The sequence below is a fragment of the Coregonus lavaretus genome (assembly GCF_964263955.1).
Source record: "Coregonus lavaretus genome assembly, chromosome: 24".
Lineage (NCBI taxonomy): Eukaryota > Metazoa > Chordata > Actinopteri > Salmoniformes > Salmonidae > Coregonus > Coregonus lavaretus.
This window is the reverse complement of record NC_140011.1, coordinates 26,274,659-26,296,219: the sequence shown is the minus strand read 5'-3', so window position 1 is coordinate 26,296,219 and position 21,561 is coordinate 26,274,659. Positions and strand designations below refer to the sequence as shown.

Sequence of the window (21,561 nt, the reverse complement as noted above, 5' to 3'; positions counted from 1 at the left end):
TATTTTTTTAGAACCCAACCCTGATCTGTACTTCTCCACAACTTTGTCCCTGACCTGTTTGGAGAGCTCCTTGGTCTTCATGGTGCCGCTTGCTTGGTGGTGTCCCTTGCTTAGTGGTCTTGCAGATTCTGGGGCCTTTCAGAACAGGTGTGACAGATCATGTGACACTTAGATTGCACATAGGTGGACTTTATTTAACTAATTAGATGACTTCTGAAGGTAATTGGTTGCACCAGATCTTATTTAGGGGCTTCATAAGAAAGGGGGTGAATACATATGCACGCACCACTTTTCCATTGTTTATTTTTTTGAATTTCTTGAAACAAGTTATTTTTTTCATTTCACTTCACCAATTTGGACTATTTTGTGTATGTGCATTACATGAAATCCAAATAAAAATCAATTTAAATTACAGGTTGTAATGCAACAAAATAGGAAAAATGCCAAGGGGGATGAATAATTTTGCAAGGCACTGTATAGGCCTACTGCAGCTCTGATTGGTGGTTATTCTGCACCGGTCTGAGTACGGGCTGAGTTATGTGCAATAGAATCCTACTCTGAAGCGTTCTGCTTATAGCAAAACCTCTTGCATATTTAGTTTTGTTTCTTTATGTTGCATTGAAAGTGGCTAATATTGCTTTGATTCGATCACAATTGCCACAGTAAAGGGAAACGTTTATAGTGTTAACTAACAGGGAAAACTCTAAAAAGTTGAGTGAAATTCAATCTCGTGCTTCTCTCAGTGGGCTGATATTTCTTCTGCGCGGCAGTCCCGGGGAGCTGCGCGGAAGTCTCGGGCTACTGCACGCCCGCGAGCAGCTTAGAGGAAACATTGATTACAACGAGCAAAGTGATCATGCTGTTTGTATGTGGCTGCTATGAAAGAGAATTGTGTTTGCGTGTGATCAGGAGTGTATTCATTCCACCGATTCTGTTGAAAAACTTTTCTTAAATGGAAGCAAATGGATTCAATAGATACTCTTGTTTGGAACTGTTTGACTAATGATTACACCCTAGATCAGCTAGATGCAGGCAATAGTGTGCAAGGTGGTATTGAATGTGTCACTGTCTGTCACCTTGATTACTCAATTATTTCTCTCAACCTGTGCACCTACGTTGTAAACTTTCATTCATAGGCTAGGTTGTAGCAACCTCATGATGGATATAGGGAAAATTACAGTATCATGTAGTAGCCTAAACCTAACGATCTTACATTGAGCTGGGTGAATGGAAAATGAATGACAGTCAATCAATATGCTGTAATAGAAATAAGGTCATGCTCATTAAAAAAATATTTTTCCATTATCTATTGCATTCAATTGATGTAGATATACTACAAGAGGATTCAGTTTACCTCTATGGCCCTGTAATATCCTCAATCAAAGTGCGCCATAGCTTTTAGAGAACATTCTATTTTGAGAGGCATTGAAAATATGGCAAATTAGTATTGCTCTAATGTGATGTAGTATTGTATTTTTGGTTACATTCTTCTAATTTTTTTCCCATTTATCCCATGCACAGTAATATCTGTTGACCCCATGTAATAGTATGTAGCAAGAGAATAAGTGAGATGGAGAGAAGGAGAAGACCGGGATCAGCCAAAACGGAGACATGTAATGAGGTTTCCCTGACAACCAGCCTTGCCTCTGTAATTATGGGTGGATTAATACTCTGAGCACAGAGCTCCTGAGCCAAGCAAGGATCCAGCCAAGAGAACAGTACATTATCATAACACCCAGAATCATCTTAAAACCCTTAAAACCCATACATGCTAATAATGTAATGTAATTTATTTCAGTGCATTTTTCTTGTTTTTCCTTTACTACCTTTGTTTCTATTTGTCTTGTCTGTGGGTCTGTATGTCTGTGTGTGTCTGTCTGTCTGTCTCTCCCTCCCTCTCTCCCTCTCTCTGTCTCTGTCTCTGTCTCTCTCTCTCTGTTGGAAGGTCAATGTTAGTCACATTCATTTTTTGTTAGGATTTGGCATGGCTTTCCCTCTCTCACTCGTTCAACTCAACTGTCCAAGGGAAAGGTCATGCAAAAATAACCCTGATTACGCAATCAAAACAAAGACTTCCATTTTTATTTGCACTATAATGCTCGACTACTGCTGGGGTGTGGAGATGGAGCACATAGATGAAGCATCTACCTGTTTAATTGGAAACAGTGTATATACATTATATATACAAAAGTATGTGGACACCCCTTCAAATTAGTAGATTCGGCTATTTCAGCCACACCCGTTGCTGACAGGTGTATAAAATCGAGAACACAGCCATGCAATCTTCATAGACAAACATTGGCAGTAGAATGACCTTACTGAAGAGCTCAGTGACGCACCTTTCCAACAAGTCAGTCAGTTTGTCAAATTTCTGCCCTGCTAGAGCTGCCCCGGTCAATTGTAATTTATATTATTGTGACGTGGAAATGTCTAGGAGCTTGGTTGCAACACTCACTACCGAGTCACAAACTGCCTCTGGAAGCAATGTCATCACAAGAACTGTTCGTCGGGAGCTTCATGAAATGGGTTTCCATGGCCGAGCAGCTGCACACAAGCAATGACAAGCGTCAGCTGGAGTGGTGTAAAGCTCGCCTCCATTGGACTCTGGAGCAGTGGAAACGCATTCTTTGGAGTGATGAATCACGCTTCACCATCTGGCAGTCCGAAGGACGAATTTGGGTTTGGCGGATGCCAGGAGAACACTACCTTCCCCAATGCATAGTGCCATCTGTAAGGTTTGGTGGAGGAGGAATAATGGTCTGGGGCTGTTTGGGGAAGGCCCTTTCCTGTTTCAGCATGACAATGCCCCCGTGCACAAAGAGAGGTCCATACAGAAATGGTTTGTCGAGATCGGTGTGGAAGAACTTGACTGGCCTGCAAAAAACCCTGAACTCAACCCCATCAAACACCTTTTAGATGAATTGGAACGCCGACTGCGAGCCAGGCCTAATCGCCCAACATCAGTGCCCAACCTCACTAATGCTGTTGTGGCTGAATGGAAGCAAGTCGCCACAGCAATGTTCCAACATCTAGTGGAAAGGAGTGGAGGCTGTTATAGCAGCAAAGGGAGGACCAACTCCATATTAAGGCGCATGATTTTGGAATGAGATGTTCGACGAGCAGTTATCCACATACTTTTGGTCATGTAGTGTACTTTCCCCATATAACTTGTCTTCAGGGAAGAGCAAGCATACTCTACATAGGACTTGTAAAATTCACAGCCAACATCTGTGAACTTTATGCAAGGCAAGAGACATCCAAGTATCCATATATGTTCACATTACTGGGTCGTTCCACGAAAAGAGTGCCTTTTGCACCCCTTTGATATTTTACGTAGAAATTGTGCACCAATATTAAAAGCCTTTAATTTAGACCACATGGAGTATTCCATAAATCTGATTTTCTATATGAATAAAGACTTGCATTAAGTTTTCACCATAATTGTAAAGCCCTAGTTATTGTATTGCTTTGACAAAGTCACTTCTGAAGATTATTATTTATTTAATCTGATTAGGGATTCATTTACATCTGTGTGTCATTTTAAGGTCAACCCTGTTACGTGAACTGAAGTCTCGTTTTAATATAGGGAAAGTATTCCTTTTTTAAAATGTATTTCAAAAGAAACATTGAACTTCTAATAGTCAAATAATAGTGTGAAAGCAGGTGAGCTGGTTCTACTCTTTTTGGCCATTTTGTGGTGTTTTGTGGTGGGAAACTGAGCGGGTCGAGCATAACACGTCAACCCTGTTACCCATAAATAGACAGGCTAGAAATGTTTTAACAATTGCATTTTTTTGTGAAGCTTACAGTGCCTTGCAAAAATATTCATCCCCCTTGGCGTTTTTTCTATTTTGTTGCATTACAACCTGTAATTTAAATGGATTTTTATTTGGATTTCATGTAATGCACATACACAAAATAGTCCAAATTGGTGAAGTGAAATGAAAAAAATAACTTGTTTCAAAAAATTCTAAAAAATAAATAACGGAAAAGTGGTGCGTGCATTTGTATTCACCCCCTTTGCTATGAAGCCCCTAAATAAGATCTGGTGCAACCAATTACCTTCAGAAGTCACACAATTAGTTAAATAAAGTCCACCTGTGTGCAATCTAAGTGTCACATGATCTGTCACATGATCTCAGTATATATACAGTGGGGAGAACAAGTATTTGATACACTGCCGATTTTGCAGGTTTTCCTACTTACAAAGCATGTAGAGGTCTGTAATTTTGATCATAGGTACACTTCAACTGTGAGAGACGGAATCTAAAACAAAAATCCAGAAAATCACATTGTATGATTTTTAAGTAATTAATTTGCATTTTATTGCATGACATAAGTATTTGATCACCTACCAACCAGTAAGAATTCCGGCTCTCACAGGCCTGTTAGTTTTTCTTTAAGAAGCCCTCCTGTTCTCCATTCATTACCTGTATTAACTGCACCTGTTTGAACTCGTTACCTGTATAAAAGACACCTGTCCACACACTCAATCAAACAGACTCCAACCTCTCCACAATGGCCAAGACCAGAGAGCTGTGTAAGGACATCAGGGATAAAATTGTAGACCTGCTGGGATGGGCTACAGGACAATAGGCAAGCAGCTTGGTGAGAAGGCAACAACTGTTGGCGCAATTATTAGAAAATGGAAGAAGTTCAAGATGACGGTCAATCACCCTCAGTCTGGGGCTCCATGCAAGATCTCACCTCGTGGGGCATCAATGATCATGAGGAAGGTGAGGGATCAGCCCAGAACTACACGGCAGGACCTGGTCAATGACCTGAGGAGAGCTGGGACCACAGTCTCAAAGAAAACCATTAGTAACACACTACGCCGTCAAGGATTAAAATCCTGCAGCGCACGCAAGGTCCCCCTGCTCAAGCCAGCGCATGTCCAGGCCTCTCTGAAGTTTGCCAATGACTATCTGGATGATCCAGAGGAGGAATGGGAGAAGGTCATGTGGTCTGATGAGACAAAAATAGAGCTTTTTGGTCTAAACTCCACTCGCCGTGTTTGGAGGAAGAAGGATGAATACAACCCCAAGAACACCATCCCAACCGTGAAGCATGGAGGTGGAAACATAATTATTTGGGGATGCTTTTCTGCAAAGGGGACAGGACGACTGCACCGTATTGAGGGGAGGATGGATGGGGCCATGTATCACGAGATCTTGGCCAACAACCTCCTTCCCTCAGTAAGAGCATTGAAGATGGGTCGTGGCTGGGTCTTCCAGCATGACAACGACCCGAAACACACAGCCAGGGCAACTAAGGAGTGGCTCCATAAGAAGCATCTCAAGGTCCTGGAGTGGCCTAGCCAGTCTCCAGACCTGAACCCAATAGAAAATCTTTGGAGGTAGCTGAAAGTTCGTATTGCCCAGCGACAGCCCCGAAACCTGAAGGATCTGGAGAAGGTCTGTTTGGAGGAGTGGGCCAAAATCCCTGCTGCAGTGTGTGCAAACCTGGTCAAGACCTACAGGAAACGTATGATCTCTGTAATTGCAAACAAAGGTTTCTGTACCAAATATTAAGTTCTGCTTTTCTGATGTATCAAATACTTATGTCATGCAATAAAATGCAAATGAATTACTTAAAAATCATACAATGTGATTTTCTGGATTTTTGTTTTAGATTCCGTCTCTCACAGTTGAAGTGTACCTATGATAAAAAAATTACAGACCTCTACATGCTTTGTAAGTAGAAAAACCTGCAAAATCGGCAGTGTATCAAATACTTGTTCTCCCCACTGTTCACCTGTTCTGAAAGGCACCAGAGTCTGCAACACCACTAAGCAAGAGGCACCACCAAGCTTAGATTCTAAGTTAGATTTTAAAAAAATATTCAGAAACATTGAACATCCCACGGAGCACCATTAAATCCATTATTAAAAAATTGAAAGAATATGGCACCACAACAAACCTGCCAAGAGAGGGCCGCCCAATCAGAGAGGCAACAGAGACCAAAGATAACCCTGAAGGAGCTGCAAAGCTCCACAGCGGAGATTGGAGTATCTGTCCATAGGACCACTTTTTAAGCTGTACACTCCACAGAGCTGGGCTTTACGGAAGAGTGGGCAGAAAAAAAGCCATTGCTTAAAGAAAAAAATAAGCAAACACGTTTGGTGTTCGCCAAAAGGCATGTGGGAGACTCCCCAAACATTTGGAAGAAGGTACTCTGGTCAGATGAGACTAAAATTGAGCTTTTTGGCCATCAAGGAAAACGCTAGGTCTGGCGCAAACCCAACACCTCTCATCACCCCGAGAACACCATCCCCACAGTGAAGCATGGTGGTGGCAGCATCATGCTGTGGGGATGTTTTTCATCGGCAGGGACTGGGAAACTGGTCAGAATTTGAAGGAATGATGGATGCCGCTAAATACAGGGAAATTCTTGAGGGAAAACCTGTTTCAGTCTTCCAGAGATTTGAGACTGGGACGGAGGTTCACCTTCCAGCAGGACAATGACCCTAAGCATACTGCTAAAGCAACACTCGAGTGGTTTAAGGGGAAACATTTAAATGTCTTGGAATGGCCTAGTCAAAGCCCAGACCTCAATACAATTGAGAATCTGTGGTATGACTTAAAGATTGCTGTACACCAGCGGAACCCATCCAACTTGAAGGAGCTGGAGCAGGAGCAGTTTTGACTTGAAGAATGGGCAAAAATCCCAGTGGCTAGATGTGTCAAGCTTATAGAGACATACCCCAAGAGACTTGCAGCTGTAATTGCTGCAAAAGGTGGCTCTACAAAGTATTGACTTTTAGGGGGGTGAATAGTTATGCACGCTCAAGGTTTCTTATTTTTTTTCTTGTTTGTTTCACAAAAATCTTCACAAAAATCTTCAAAGTGGTAGGCATGTTGTTTAAATCAAATGATACAAACTCGCAAAAAATCAATTTTAATTCCAGTTTGTAAGGCAACAGAATAGGAAAAATGCCTAGGGGGGTGAATACTTTCGCAAGCCACTGTATGTTCAATTTCCACTCCCTGTTGCACAAAACCAGCTTCCATTCCCCCTGTCACAAGTGGATTCACGGCTGATTCAAGATGAAATCGTCAAACCTGTTACGGTCAACCCTGTTACGGTCAACCCTGTTACTTTATTTGGCACTTAATAGGCCCTCGCTATACTTTTTTCAATAAAATGTTAGCTCTTGAAATGGGAAAACTTGTTTTTTATTAAGTTGAATTTGTGCTCTTAATGACAATGTAAAGATGTTTTTACATCGACTTCTCAAAAGGCACTGAATTGATGGAACAACCCTACTGCTTTGTGGCTCAGAGGCATGATGGTGTTTTATGACACATGCTGTGTGATTATTGTTTGTCTGGAAGGCTTCTAAATTCAGTGGTTTAAGCTAAACAGCTCTCCCCTTGCTTGTTTTTTTTTTTCTCTCTCTCTCTGTGTGTGTGTTGTAATTTCCTTATCCTTAACTATAATATAAAGTAATTCATGAAGACAGCCAAGGTAAAAAAATAAAATGCTACAATAATAAAAACCCTCCCTTTCCAGACTAAACCATAATTCCACTACCCATTTTAGAACACCAAATCACGATATCTACAATAAGACCACATTACAGATTTTTCTACTGGGATATTATGGGGACTCAGCGTTGACTTAGTGTTACTATGCAGAGACCAACCGTCACTGAGGGAAAATATTATTATTCCTTTTAAAATACTATTTTTGGCCCTGAGTAACCATGGCTCCCCTTTTGATCCCACCAGAAACTAAATGTCCTTCTCTCTCTGGTGTACGTCTGGCATTTCTTTGGACCTCACTCCTGGAGAGGACTTTATATTATTGGACAGTTTCAGAGTTAATCTTTGGAGGTTTTTCCTGGCTCAGATTGGGTCTGCGTTCAGTAGCCAAACTGCGTGGAACGTTGCAGATAGAAATCCCATGAATAGATCTGATGTGATTCCTTGTTCTAACAGAGAGGTGTGTTTATTCTACATACCATGCTGTATCTCTATCTGAACGTAACAAAATGTTGCGTCCTGCTGAATACACCCCTGGCTCCTTCAGTAACCTTACAGTGCAAATGACAATTCGGATATCAAATGCCTGGGTAAATATTAAACTAAACCTTGCCTGTGTTATAATATTTTTGTTTTCTCCCTCGGAATCCTCCTAGTCCTAACTCATTTTATGATCTGTTCTTCTCTGGAAAACATAATTTATGTTTTTCCCCTGCACTGAATAAATGTTCAGGCCACACAGCAAAGCGCAAACACCGATATACAGTAACTACTGATATAGGGTTTAATGAGTGTCCTCCGTAGGTTTGTTTATAATGCCATTTGGCCGGGTATGAGAGCATCACATTTGTGATGCATTGTGGGTGAATGGTGACAGTCTGACTGATCTACAAATAATAATAAGTAGGTCTTTTAGGATGCGAGGTGATTTGTAGATCAGTCAGTCTGCAGTCACTACCTGGTAAGCCTACTCCCTGGTTGGCCTACTTGTTCGTAAGTCTCCAGGTTGTGTTTTCAGGGCTCTGACCTGTCTCTGACTCTGACTATACGGTTGGTCAGTAGCACAATCGTCTCAGCACTCTCAGCTAATTGTCCTTCTCTCTTTAATCACACTGGACTCCAATGCTAATGTGCCGTCATTTGAGATTAGGCTAACTACAAGCATGAAAGGCTGTGGTAATGCAGTGTAGGTTGCAGCTTATGATTTTAAAGAATGCAAACAAGACAAAACCAAACTCTTGCATCTTCACTGGTTACGTTTTTAAACAGTGTTCCAGTAAGGTGGTGGTGAAGGGATGTACAGAAATCTACCATTTTCACTAACCAAGACAAAATAAGAAATTTAGGGCTACAACAGTAGCTAACCAATGAAAAAGCTGAAGGATAAAAACATTGAGAGGAACCTGAGTGGTGTACTACGAATCTAGCTAGATGTACTCTGTCTTTTCGGAAGTTAGCTATAGCTTCACATTCCAGCTCAGGCTTCATCCATATTACGAAGGTGGGTATTGCTTGTCCGCCTGCTGCTAACTCTAGCAGGCTTGTAACTGCATGTGCATGTTAAACATGGCTAATCGAACGCCAAACTCTTTCATTGAGACAATACTAAACCATCAATCTATGGGCGAGTCAGTGCCACATTGTTATTTTTGCTGAAATCAACATGAAAGAAAAGTTATCTTGCAAATTCAGTAGGCTATGGTGTGAAATAGGCTATTAGAAGTGCCGTCTGTCTTTCTTTTATTAACTTACATATCATTAATGCCGTCTTTGGTGTGCTTGTCAATGCAGGAGCACCTTTTTCCCCCACTCCTATAGATGAAATAATTGTTTAAAGTCATACAAAAGTTTTACTGTGCGTGAAGTCCTGTCATTACTAAATGTGTACTGTGATAGGTATTTTTTTTACACAAAAAACATTTGATGAATGAAATATTTAAAGCTGCATTATGTAACTTTTTGGGCGACCCTACCATATTCACATAGAAATGTTAGTTATTGATCTGTCATTCTCATTGAAAGCAAGTCTAAGAAGCGGTAGATCTGTTCTATGTGCACTTTTTCTATGCTTCCCGTTCTTAAGTTTTGTTTTTGTGTCTTTTACATTCGGTTTTGTACACCAGCTTCAAACAGCTGATAATACAATATTTTGGGTTATTGAAAAGATACTGTATAATTTCACAGCTGTTTAGATGGTACAATGATTCTCTATACTAAACATTGCTTGTTTTGTCACATAAACTAAAATTAGGCCAGCTATTAGACTTTTTGCAATCAGGAAATGGCCGAGCGATTTCTGCATATTGCACCTTTTAATCAGTTGTCTTCCTCAAATGAAGGGGATGATGATGCAATCTTTGCGAGAGGGAGGGAATCTGATTTCATTGGTCATCAACTTGCGGCTCAGACACTTCATTCAGGCTAAGTGGAGTTAGCCTGCCCTGAAACAGGTTAGTTCTGAAGGATTCATTGCTGTAGAAATGTACCTGGCTAAAAGCTGTGAGACTTTCGTGTCACTGGTTATCCCAAGTTGAACTCAGAGTTGACCAAAGTTAGCTCGCTAACTCCTCAAACCAGATTCTTAGTACACCACTCAGACCTTTGAGAGGGAGCCTATCCTCTTATGGCTGGCTAGGCATAGCTATGAAGGTCAAACAATTGTCAGGTCAGTTTTAAGTGCACAAGGTTTCCCTCCCTCTGATTTTGACCACCAGCCATGAGAGCCCAAAGATCAAAGACAAGGCTCTGGGGTGTGGACATGGAGCTAATAGAGAGACACTGGCCTGGTAGAAACCCTAACCTAACCTACCCAGAAGCCAGTGCTGTGATCAAAACACTCAGCTCACTGCCCCTTTGTGATCACAAGACAGCAGGAGTGCTCAACTCCTAGACAATGGCCCAGCTGTCTGTGATGAATTGGTAATTAATTGATCTATTCCCGTCATTTATTGGCTTAGGGGTCCACACAGTCTCAGGCCCTATGTCACAGTACACCAGAGGTTTTAAACCTGTTTGGCGTTTTCACTTATGTTTTTTCTTCTAAAAGGAACAAAATTATATATTTAAGTTTAATGTAGATTTCTCTCTCCTCCTCTTCAGACTATAGGAGCTATAGGGGCTAAAGGATCCATCTAAGCTAAAACCTCTTAGCCCTCTTATCCTCCCCAATTCTAACCCAGTAACCCTTGGAGACAAACAGCCAGTTTGTCCTGTTTTCCCTTCCAGAGGCCTGTACTTCTCTCTATGTTTCTCTTTGCCAATCAAATGAGAACTGATTATATAACTCGGGCTCTTTACTCATCAAAAGCACCCTAATGCATGAAATAGAGCAGGCAAAAATATAATGCCAAATATTCCATATTTAATGGGATCAAAACCAATTGTGTACTGACTGCAATTTGTTTTGGATTTGTAAACCTGTGTTTATCTTTAGTGAAGATTGTATATAATGTAAGATATCAAGGGTATGGGTGTGTGTTCGGGGAATGCAATCAAACTTTCTTCAAAGATATTCTTCCCCATGTCACCTCCCTGCTTTTACCCTTCTACCTCTGGGGCTGGTCAATGTGCCAGACCATGTGCTGTGGCCCTATTAGAATATATGTCAGGGTCAGCAGATAGCTGGATTAGACCAGACTGCCTGGATCGCTGTATGTCCTCCACAGAGGAGCTGCAGATCATTGGATTAAGGTTCGGATTAGATTCTCTCTCTCTCTCACTCACTCACTCACTCACTCACTGGGGCACCGGTTCTGCTGAGACGCTGGTGTCACACTGTTGTCACCCGCTGTCACCCAGGATCCTCGCTCCAAGACACTTCCCCTTCTCTCAGTGTGGCTCAGCAGAAATAGATAGACTACAGCACTCAGTCACTCAGTGCTGGTTGAGAGATGGACTGTACAATACTACCTAGGCAGGACAACACAATACAGTCATTTACTGACTCACCTGTTAACCTGCCTCTTACAGTGCTTCTGTAGAATTGTGGAGTTTTGCTTTTGTGGATATCCATAGAAGACAACTGTGGTGTTGAAAGGAGTAACATTGTTGCTTTGTTAGGAGTTTGTGGATTCTAATTTGAAGGTGTTTTTGGGATCCTTGTCATTGTTCGGATCGCTTCAGAGGTTCATCATTAGTACTTTGGGCAGCATTTGGGGACACCTGAGCAACAGATGTTGTGCTTGGCTTTAAAGCGTGCATAGTATCTCCAATGGGTTTCTGTCCAAGTGGTCTGGCTGCACTGTTGCTGACATTGGCGTATTTGACTACTGGAATAATCAATTGAATCTGACGTGGCTGTTGGACATCTGCTTGCATATTGACTTATCGGGGACACACAAAGCCCCCCCATCTCAAAACTGGTTGTGTGTGTGTATGCGTGTCCTGGTTGGAGCAGAGTATTGCTATGTTTTTGCACCTGGATTCTCTAGCAGAACTCTGGAGTATAACATTAGCATATGTGAAATGTTGCATTCACGTTCACCTCCACACCCTAAAGTTTGACCTTACGCCACATATCCCTGAGGCTAAGGAGTGCCTTTCAGTGCCTTAAGTTGACCTGGTACCCCATGTCGTCTGACTCTTGCCATCTCACCGGGGCCCAGAGAGCTGTGTGCAGGCTGGTCCACCGGGGCCCCAGACCGCGGGCCCTGCTGAGGCCCATAAGGCTGGAGCTGGGGGTGTATGTGGATAAGACCTGCACTAAACAGAAACACAGGTATTGGTGGAAGTCCTGCCGACAGCAGGCTCAGACGTAGCACTTAATTTCACTGTACTATTATGCTATTTGCTCAAGATATCGCGTAGATGCTGACTGCTACTGTATAGGTTGGCTACTTATTTCAAGTCATTCCATTTCCAACCTATTTGGGACAAATCAGTGTCAGGTGGTGCATAAGTCATACGTCTTACAGTACTTAACAAGTTATTTATGCCAATGAATCCCTTGGAAATTGATGAAAATAGTAATTTTTGTGTATTAATACCATGTAATTTGTAAGTAAATACCAGTGAAGTAGTGTACTGTCAAATAAATAGCTACTAATCATATTTACATCTAGATTAAACTGTGGGGCTAATCTACACTCAACTCTAGAGTGAGCTGGCTGAAGAACCAGTGTCGTATCTTTTGCGTTTTTAACGATAACATAACAGAATCCACATTGGTATTTCATTTCATTTGCTTTCATCGTACTGTAGCAATGATTCTCAGATGACTGTGGGGAAGGTCTTGGAATAGACTCAGGAATGAGGCTTGCTGAGCGATTATGCCAGATTTCTGTGGAATGGATTTCAGACCACGGGTACTAAAAGAATGAAGTAGAACTAATTTTCCTTGAAAACAAATGTCTGTCACAGTGCTGTACAATCACATCAGGCTTCAGGCATCGTTGAAAAGGCAGTGGGAGTAAGATATTTAACTTTACAAATATTTTGGATAGTTTTGTATGGCAAAAACTGTTATGCAAAGTTCAGAAAGAGGGTAGGCATGCATATTATTATGTAACAATGGTAACATAACTAAGGCATTCTGGAGGGTGAGAGGGAATGGAGTGACTGTGTACCTCAGAGCCTTGTGACCTGGCTCTACAGCAGTTATTTCTGGCATATACTGTATATGGCATGTATACTGTAATTCTAAAGAGAATATAGTTATTATGTTGACTAAACCCAGACTCTTGATAATTGTAGTCTTGGGCTATATGTTGGAGGCCCTACAGTATGCTGAATAATATTTAGCTTTGACAACATTGACAAAAAGCCTGTGTTTGATTGGGCAAGGAAATCTGTAAATGACTCCAAGGAGCATGTTCATTGGTCATGAGGTTTTGTGTGTAGTGATATGAATTCAGTCTCCTTCCTTATTGTCAGTGTGGAGATGAGGTGTTTCCCATTGTTTCACTCTAATGACCCCCACTGCAGCCTTTAAGACCTGCATCACTTCAACACTAGCCTGGTTAAACCAGACTGAACTAGAATGTGTGGGCTGGACAGCTCTGGGAGGCTGAGACCCTCATTCTCAATGCAGGGAAGGAAAGATGTGTCAGTTATCTTTACCATATAAACTGGACTTTAAATAGTAGCATTATGGAAAGATAGAGATGAGATAGAGGAGCTGAAAGGACAATGTCTCCAAGGTGCTCATGTCAGAGTGACGGTGATTCTTCTGACACTCTTGCCATGGTAACTGCACAGTGATATGCATTCAGACACTGTTGCCATGGAGACATAAACCACGTTTCCATCTACAGTTTTTATGCGAGTAAAGTCACACAGGGAAAAAAAATCATGACAGCTGTGATGGAAACAGGTAGTTTCGGTACAATTTTATAAATGCCGACAGATGATTTGTTCGTTCGACATGGTGGGATCTTTTTGTGTTATTAAATTTAATTATGTGGGAAATGGTGGTGGAAACACCTACACTACCGGTCAAAAGTTTTAGAACACCTACTCATTCAAGGGTTTTTCTTAATTTTTACAATTTTCTACATTGTTGAATAATAGTGAAGACATCAAAACTATGAAATAACACATATGGAATCATGTAGTAACCAAAAAAGTGTTAAACAAATCAAAATATATTTTATATTTGAGATTCTTCAAATAGCCACCCTTTGCCTTGATGACAGCTTTGCAGACTCTTGGCATGCTCTCAACCAGCTTCATGAGGTTGTCACCTGGAATGCATTTCAATAAATAGCTGTGCCTTATTAAAAGTTAATTTGTGGAATTTCTTTCCTTAATGCGTTTGAGCCAATCAGTTGTGTTGTGACAAGGTGGTGGGGGGGGGGGGGGGTATACAGAAGATAGCCCTATTTGGTAAAAGACCAAGTCCATATTATGGCAAGAACAGCTCAAATAAGCAAAGAGAAACGACAGTCCATCATTACTTTAAGACATGAAGGTCAGTCAATACGGAACATTTCAAGAACTTTGAAAGTTTCTTCAAGTGCAGTCGCAAAAACCATCACGCGCTATGATGAAACTGGCTCTCATGAGGACCGCCACAGGAATGGAAGACCCTGAGTTACCTCTGCTGCGGAGGATAAGTTAATTAGAGTTACCAGCTTCAGAAATTGCAGCCCAAATAAATGCTTGACAGAGTTCAAGTAACAGACACATCTCAACATCAACTGTTCAGAAGAGACTGTGTGAATCAGGCCTTCATGGTCGAATTGCTGCAAAGAAACCACTACTAAAGGACACCAATAATAAGAAGAGACTTGCTTGGGCCAAGAGACACGAGCAATGGACATTGGACAGGTGGAAATGTGTCCTTTGGTCTCGAGTCCAAATTGGAGATTTTTGGTTCCAACCGCCGTGTCTTTGTGAGACATGGTGTGGGTGAACGGATGATCTCCGCATGTGTATTTCCCACCGTAAAGCATGGAGGAGGAGGTATTATGGTGTGGGGGTGCTTTGCTGGTGACACTGTCTGTGATTTATTTAGAATTCAAGGCACACTTAACCAGCATGGCTACCACAGCATTCTACAGCGATACACCATCCCATCTGGTTTGGGTTTAGTGGGACTATCATTTGTTTTTCAGCAGGACAATGACCCAACACACCTCCAGGCTGTGTAAGGGCTATTTTACCAAGAAGGAGAGTGATTGGAGTGATGCATCAGATGACCTGACCTCCACAATCCCCCGACCTCAACCAAATTGAGATGGTTTGGGATGAGTTGGACTGCAGAGTGAAGGAAAAGCAGCCAACAAGTGCTCAGCATATGTAGGAACTCCTTCAAGACTGTTGGAAAAGCATTCCAGGTGAAGCGGGCGGAGGCGGCAGGTAGCTTAGTGGTTAAGAGCGTTGTGCCAGTAACCAAAAGGTTGCTGGTTCTAATCCCCGAGCCGACTAGGTGAAAAATCTGTCTGTGCCCTTGAGCAAGGCACTTAACCCTAATTGCTCCTGTAAGTCGCTCTGGATAAGAGCGTCTGCTAAATGACTAAAATGTAAATGTAAATGAAGCTGGTTGAGAGAATGCCAAGAGTCTGCGAAGCTGTCATCAAGGCAAAGGGTAGCTATTTGAATATTTTATGATTCGTTTAGCACTTTTTTGGTTACTACATGATTCCATATGTGTTATTTCATAGTTTTGATGTCTTCACTATTATTCTACAACATAGAAAATAGTAAAAATAAAGAAAAACCCTTGAATGAGTAGGTGTTCTAAAGCTTTTGACCGGTAGTGTATATGCGCAAATATTGATATAATAACCATCATATCATAACCATAAAAAGTAAACTTGGAGTCACGCGATTATAAAATGTGTGGTCCTCCCACTATGACTAGGGAAACTATGCAGTTTATTAAGTTATGATGAACTTCACAGGGTGGTGAAAGTGCACAGAGATCTTGATGCCCCTTTCCAAGACATATCAAGGGTCTTATTCTGGTGACATGATGATTGATGCTTGACTGCCGTTTGACAAATAAAAATATTCTTGCTCTTATCCATAATAATCTCATCATGTAGATAAGCCTACCCTCACAGCCTACCCGCACTGTATTTGCTAGCTGTTGGCTAGAGCGCACCCACCAAGACCAGAGTAGTCACAAAAACGTTTGTGTTAAATAGCAAATGTGCCAAAACTATTAGTAGAGTTGAAAATGCGATGGAAACACACTGAACTTTAGATTTTTGTTCAGTACATGAAAATGTACATTTTGTGTGCACTACGTCATCACACACTGACTTTTATCCTCAACAAGTCTGTTTGGTGGAAACACACCATTGGTGGGAAATTGCACCGTTTTCTTTATACGGATTTTAGAATGTTTGCATGAAAATCTGTCGCCAATTGGATGGAAACCTAGCTATTGTGACAGAGTTTTCGGACACAATTGCCATGGTAACGTCAGAGGGACACTGATGTTATTTCTCTCTTTCTCTGTCCATATGTGTATGTGTGTATTCAGGATGGAGGCTTCATGTCTGGAATTGGCCCTGGAGGGAGAGAGGCTGTGTAAGGCGGGGGACTTTAAAGGGGGGACAGCGTTTTTCGAGGCGGCTGTGCAGGTGGGAACAGAAGACCTGAAGACCCTCAGTGCCATCTACAGCCAGCTGGGCAACGCCTACTTCTACCTGAAGGAATACGGCAAGGCCCTGGAGTACCACAGACACGACCTCACTCTGGCCAGGTGAGGCCACGGAATACCAGGCAACATCATGTCTGATCATGGATTCAAATTGTAGTTGAAGGATTTCAACATGTTTAAAAGATAAATTGTATAGACTGCAATGAATGTGTATTTAATTTATACTGAAGTCATTCATAAAGCATAAGAGAGTAAACAGTTATCATTCATTATGGGTTGGATACTGTACAGAGTTGCCCTGCTAGATAAATATGAGAGTTTGATATTGTTAATTTCGATGAGGGACCCCCTTGGTATTTAGCTCAGATGGCTAAGCCTGTCTCCTGTGGAGAGGGGTGCAGTTGGTAGCCTGGCAGGGAGGCGATTACAAAGCCAGGGGGCTGCTGCCTTGATACATTACAATAACAGCAGGACAACTGGAACCCTGTCCTAAGAAGGAAGGTACCTGTCAGACAGTTAGATAATCAAATCAATAAAGCTCTAAGTAATATAACAATATATATATATGCCATTTAGCAGATGCCTTTATCCAAAAGCAACTTACAGTCATGCGTGCATAAATGTTTCGCATGGGTGGTCCCAGGGGTAATCGAACCCACAATCTTGACGTTGCAAGCGCCATGCTCCTCTAACTGTGTTTTTGTACTGACAATGACAGCAATGGATTTGGCAAGACAGCAATAACGGATCTGGAACACAGGCTATGATTGATTATAACTTGAAAACCATGACTGATAATGAGATATGGTCTCTATTCTCAGGACAATAGGGGACAGGATAGGGGAAGGGAAAGCCAGCGGTAACCTTGGAAACACGCTGAAGGTTTTAGGGCGCTTCGACGAGGCGGCAGTGTGCTGTCAGAGACACCTGGACATCTCTCAAGAGCAAGGGGACAAGGTAGCGTACACACACACACACTCAAACACACACACACACCGGCATCACATTGGATTGGAGGATTGCATCTGTTTAGTACCTTTCATCAGATTTTGAGGAACGGCGTGTTGTATTGAAAATAACTGTTGAGTGTGGTCCATGCTATTTCAGTTGAAAAATTCCATAATGTCTTCCAATGTCTCTATTTGTATTCTAAAGTTGCTCATTGCTTTCTCCCTTTTCCCTTTCTGACCAGGTGGGAGAGGCAAGGGCTTTGTATAATATAGGGAACGTGTTCCATGCCAAGGGGAAGCAGCAGTTATGGGGCTGCACCCAGGACCCTGGGGACCTCCCACCAGACGTCAGAGATACACTGCAAAGAGCTACTGGCTTCTACGAGTGAGTGTTATGCTCTATACACGTGTTAATGAACACACACATACTCTACACACATATGAACACAAGCTTACACACAGCACAGCACAGCACATACACCATACATATATCCCACTGGGATAGCTCCTTCAAAATCCTTCTCTGCGGGCAATTAACACTACTTTAATCAGTCTGTGAAGGAGAGGGATAAAAGTGAATAACCTTTACAGTTAAAAACAATTACTGTAGTACACAATCCCTTGTGGACACACTGAGATGCTTCCTCAGGGCTTTTGTTTGGTATGACAACACGCTGACAGGCCAGTTGCCTATGTCAAAGCTTTCATACAGTGAGGGAAAAAGTATTTGATCCCCTGCTGATTTTGTACGTTTGCCCACTGACAAAAACATGATCAGTCTATAATTTTAATGGTAGGTTTATTTGAACAGTGAGAGACAGAATAACAACAGAAACATCCTGAAAAAACGCATATCAAAAATGTTATAAATTGATTTGCATTTTAAAGAGGGAAATAAGTATTTGACCCCTCTGCAAAACATGACTTAGTACTTGGTGGCAAAACCCTTGTTGGCAATCAGAGGTCAGACGTTTCTTGTAGTTGGCCATCAGGTTTGCACACATCTCAGGAGGGATTTTGTTCCACTCCTCTTTGCAGATCTTCTCCAAGTCATTAAGGTTTCGAGGCTGATGTTTGGCAACTCGAACCTTCAGCTCCCTCCACAGATTTTATATGGGATTAAGGTCTGGAGACTGGCTAGGCCACTCCAGGACCTTAATGTGCTTCTTCTTGAGCCACTCCTTTGTTGCCTTGGCTGTGTGTTTTGGGTCATTGTCATGCTGGAATACCCATCCATGACCCATTTTCAATGCCCTGGCTGAGGGAAGGAGGTTCTCACCCAAGATTTGACGGTACATGGCCCCGTTTATCGTCCCTTTGATGCAGTGAAGTTGTCCTGTCCCCTTAGCAGAAAAAACCCCCCAAAGCATAATGTTTCCACCTCCATGTTTGACGGTGGGGATGGTGTTCTTGGGGTCATAGGCAGCATTCCTCCTCCTCCAAACACGGTGAGTTGAGTTGATGCCAAAGAGCTCGATTTTGGTCTCATCTAACCACAACACTTTCACCCAGTTCTCCTCTGAATTATTCAGATGTTCATTGGCAAACCTCAGACGGGCCTGTATATGTGCTTTCTTGAGCAGGGGGACCTTGCGGGCGCTGCAGGATTTCAGTCCTTCACGGCGTAGTGTGTTACCAATTGTTTTCTTGGTGACTATGGTCCCAGCTGCCTTGAGATCATTGACAAGATCCTCCCGTGTAGTTCTAGGGTGATTCCTCACCGTTCTCATGCTCATTGCAAAGTTATTTTGTGTTTCTTCCATTTGCGAATAATCGCTCCAGCTGTTGTCACCTTCTCACCAAGCTGCTTGGCGATGGTCTTGTAGCCCATTCCAGCCTTGTGTAGGTCTACAATCTTGTCCCTGACATCATTGGAGAGCTCTTTGGTCTTGGCCATGTTGGAGAGTTTGGAATCTGATTGATTGATTGCTTCTTTAAGAGTGTGCTCCTAATCTCAGCTCGTTACCTGTATAAAAGATACCTGGGAGCCAGAAATCTTTCTGATTGAGAGGGGGTCAAATACTTATTTCCCTCGTTAAAATGCAAATCAATTTATAACATTTTTGACATGCGTTTTTCTGGATTTTGTTGTTGTTATTCTGTCTCTCACTGTTCAAATAAACCTACCATTAAAAATATAGACTGATCATTTATTTGTCAGTGGGCAAACGTACAAAATCAGCAGGGGATCAAATACTTTTTTCCCTCACTGTAACTACTGATGTACTGTAGGCTACTGTAAACGTTGTGTATCAAGGAGGTAGAAAATACTGTATACAGTGCCTTCAGAAAGTATTCATACCCCTTGATTTATTCCTAATTTTGTTGTGTTACAGCCTGAATTCAAAATGGATTAAACATATTTTTTTGCTCACCCATCTACACACAATACCCCATAATGACAAAGTGAAAACATGTTTTCAGAAATATCTCATTTACATAAGTATTCACACCCCTGAGTCAATACTTTGTAGAAACAGCTTGGGCAGCAACTACAGCTGTGAGTCTTTCTGTGTAAGTCTTGGATTGTGCAACATTTGCCTATTATTCTTTTCAAAATTCTTCAAGCTCTGTCAAATTGATTTTTTATCATTGCTAGAGAACCATTTTCAGGTCTTGCCATAGATTTTCATGTAGATTTAATTCAAAACTGTAACTCGGCCACTCAGGAACATTCACTGTCTTCTTGGTAAGCAACTCCAGTGTAGATTTGACCTGTTTTAGGTCATTCTCCTGCTGAAAGGTAAATTCATCTCCCAGTGTCTGGTGGAAAGCAGACTAAAACAGTTTTTTTATGCTGAAAAACTCCCCAGTCCTTAATGGTTACAAGCACACCCATAACATGATGCAGCCACCACTATGCTTGAAAATATGGAGAGTGGTACTCAGTAATGTGTTGTACTGGACTTTGTATTCAGGCAAAAATGTAATTGTTTTGCCACAATTTTTGCAGTGTTACTTTAGTGCCTTGTTGCAACCAGGATGCATGTTTTGGAATATTTTTATTCTATACAAGCTTCCTTCTTTTCACTCTGTCAATTAGTTTAGTATTGTGGAGTAACTACAATGTTGTTGATCCATTCTCAGTTTTCTCCTATCACAGCAATTAAAATCTATAACTGTTTTTAAGTCACCATCGGCCTCATGGTGAAATCCCTGAACGGTTTCCTTCCTCGCCGGCAACGGAGTTAGGAAGGACGCCTGTATCTTTGTAGTGACTGGGGGTATTGATAAACCATCTAAAGTGTAATTAATAACTTCACCATGCTCAAAGGGATATTCAATGTCTGCTTTTAATTTTCTTTTACCCATCTACCAATAGGTGCCCTTCTTTGCGAGGCACTGGAAAACCTCCCTGGTCATTGTGGTTGAATCTGTGTTTGAAATTCACTGCTCGACTGAGGGACCTTACAGATAATTGTATGTGTGGGGTACAGAGATGAGGTAGTCATTTAAAAATCATGTTAAACACTGTTATTGCACACAGTGTGAGTCCATGCAACTTATAATGTGACTTGTTAAACACATTTTTACTCTTGAATTTATTTAGGCTTGCCATAACAAAGGGGTTGAATACTTATTGACTCAAGACATTTCAGCTTTTCATTTTTTATGAATTTGTAAAAATATCAAAAAACATAATTCCACTTTGACATTAATCTCAATTTAATCCATTGTAAATTCAGGATGTACCACAACAAAGTGTGGAAAAAGTTGAGGGGTGTGAATACTTTCTGAAGGCACTGTAGAATGTTCACTCCAAGACAACAACAATGTGACTTTGTATAATTTGTGTAAAACACAATTGTAACAAACTCAAGTCCTCCTCTCTTCTAAAGGATGAACCTGTGTCTGGTCAAAGAGCTGGGCGACAGAGCCGCTCAGGGGAGGGCCTTTGGTAACCTAGGCAACACCCACTACCTGTTGGGAAATTTTTTGGAGGCCATCAAATTCCACAGACAGGTGAGATACATATACATATCCCTGGGACAGTAGTCAACGTCATCTGATGTACTAGTAAAGAGATACACACAATAGTGTGACATACAGTTGAAGTCAGAAGTTTACATACACTTAG

At 41.6% G+C, this 21,561-nt stretch overlaps 1 protein-coding gene across 2 annotated transcripts in view; it reads left to right on the top strand.

Annotated features, from left to right (window-relative positions):
* Window positions 1-21,561, top strand: part of LOC311099767 (G-protein-signaling modulator 1-like) — a 79,226-nt gene that overhangs the window by 15,572 nt on the left and 42,093 nt on the right. For both annotated transcript variants that reach the window (XM_084140511.1, XM_084140510.1), the window contains exons 2-5: window positions 16,414-16,635; window positions 17,355-17,490; window positions 17,726-17,868; window positions 21,323-21,446. In XM_084140511.1, the coding sequence (XP_083996637.1) occupies window positions 16,414-16,635; window positions 17,355-17,490; window positions 17,726-17,868; window positions 21,323-21,446 (625 nt within the window). The remainder of the gene's footprint in view (window positions 1-16,413; window positions 16,636-17,354; window positions 17,491-17,725; window positions 17,869-21,322; window positions 21,447-21,561) is intronic.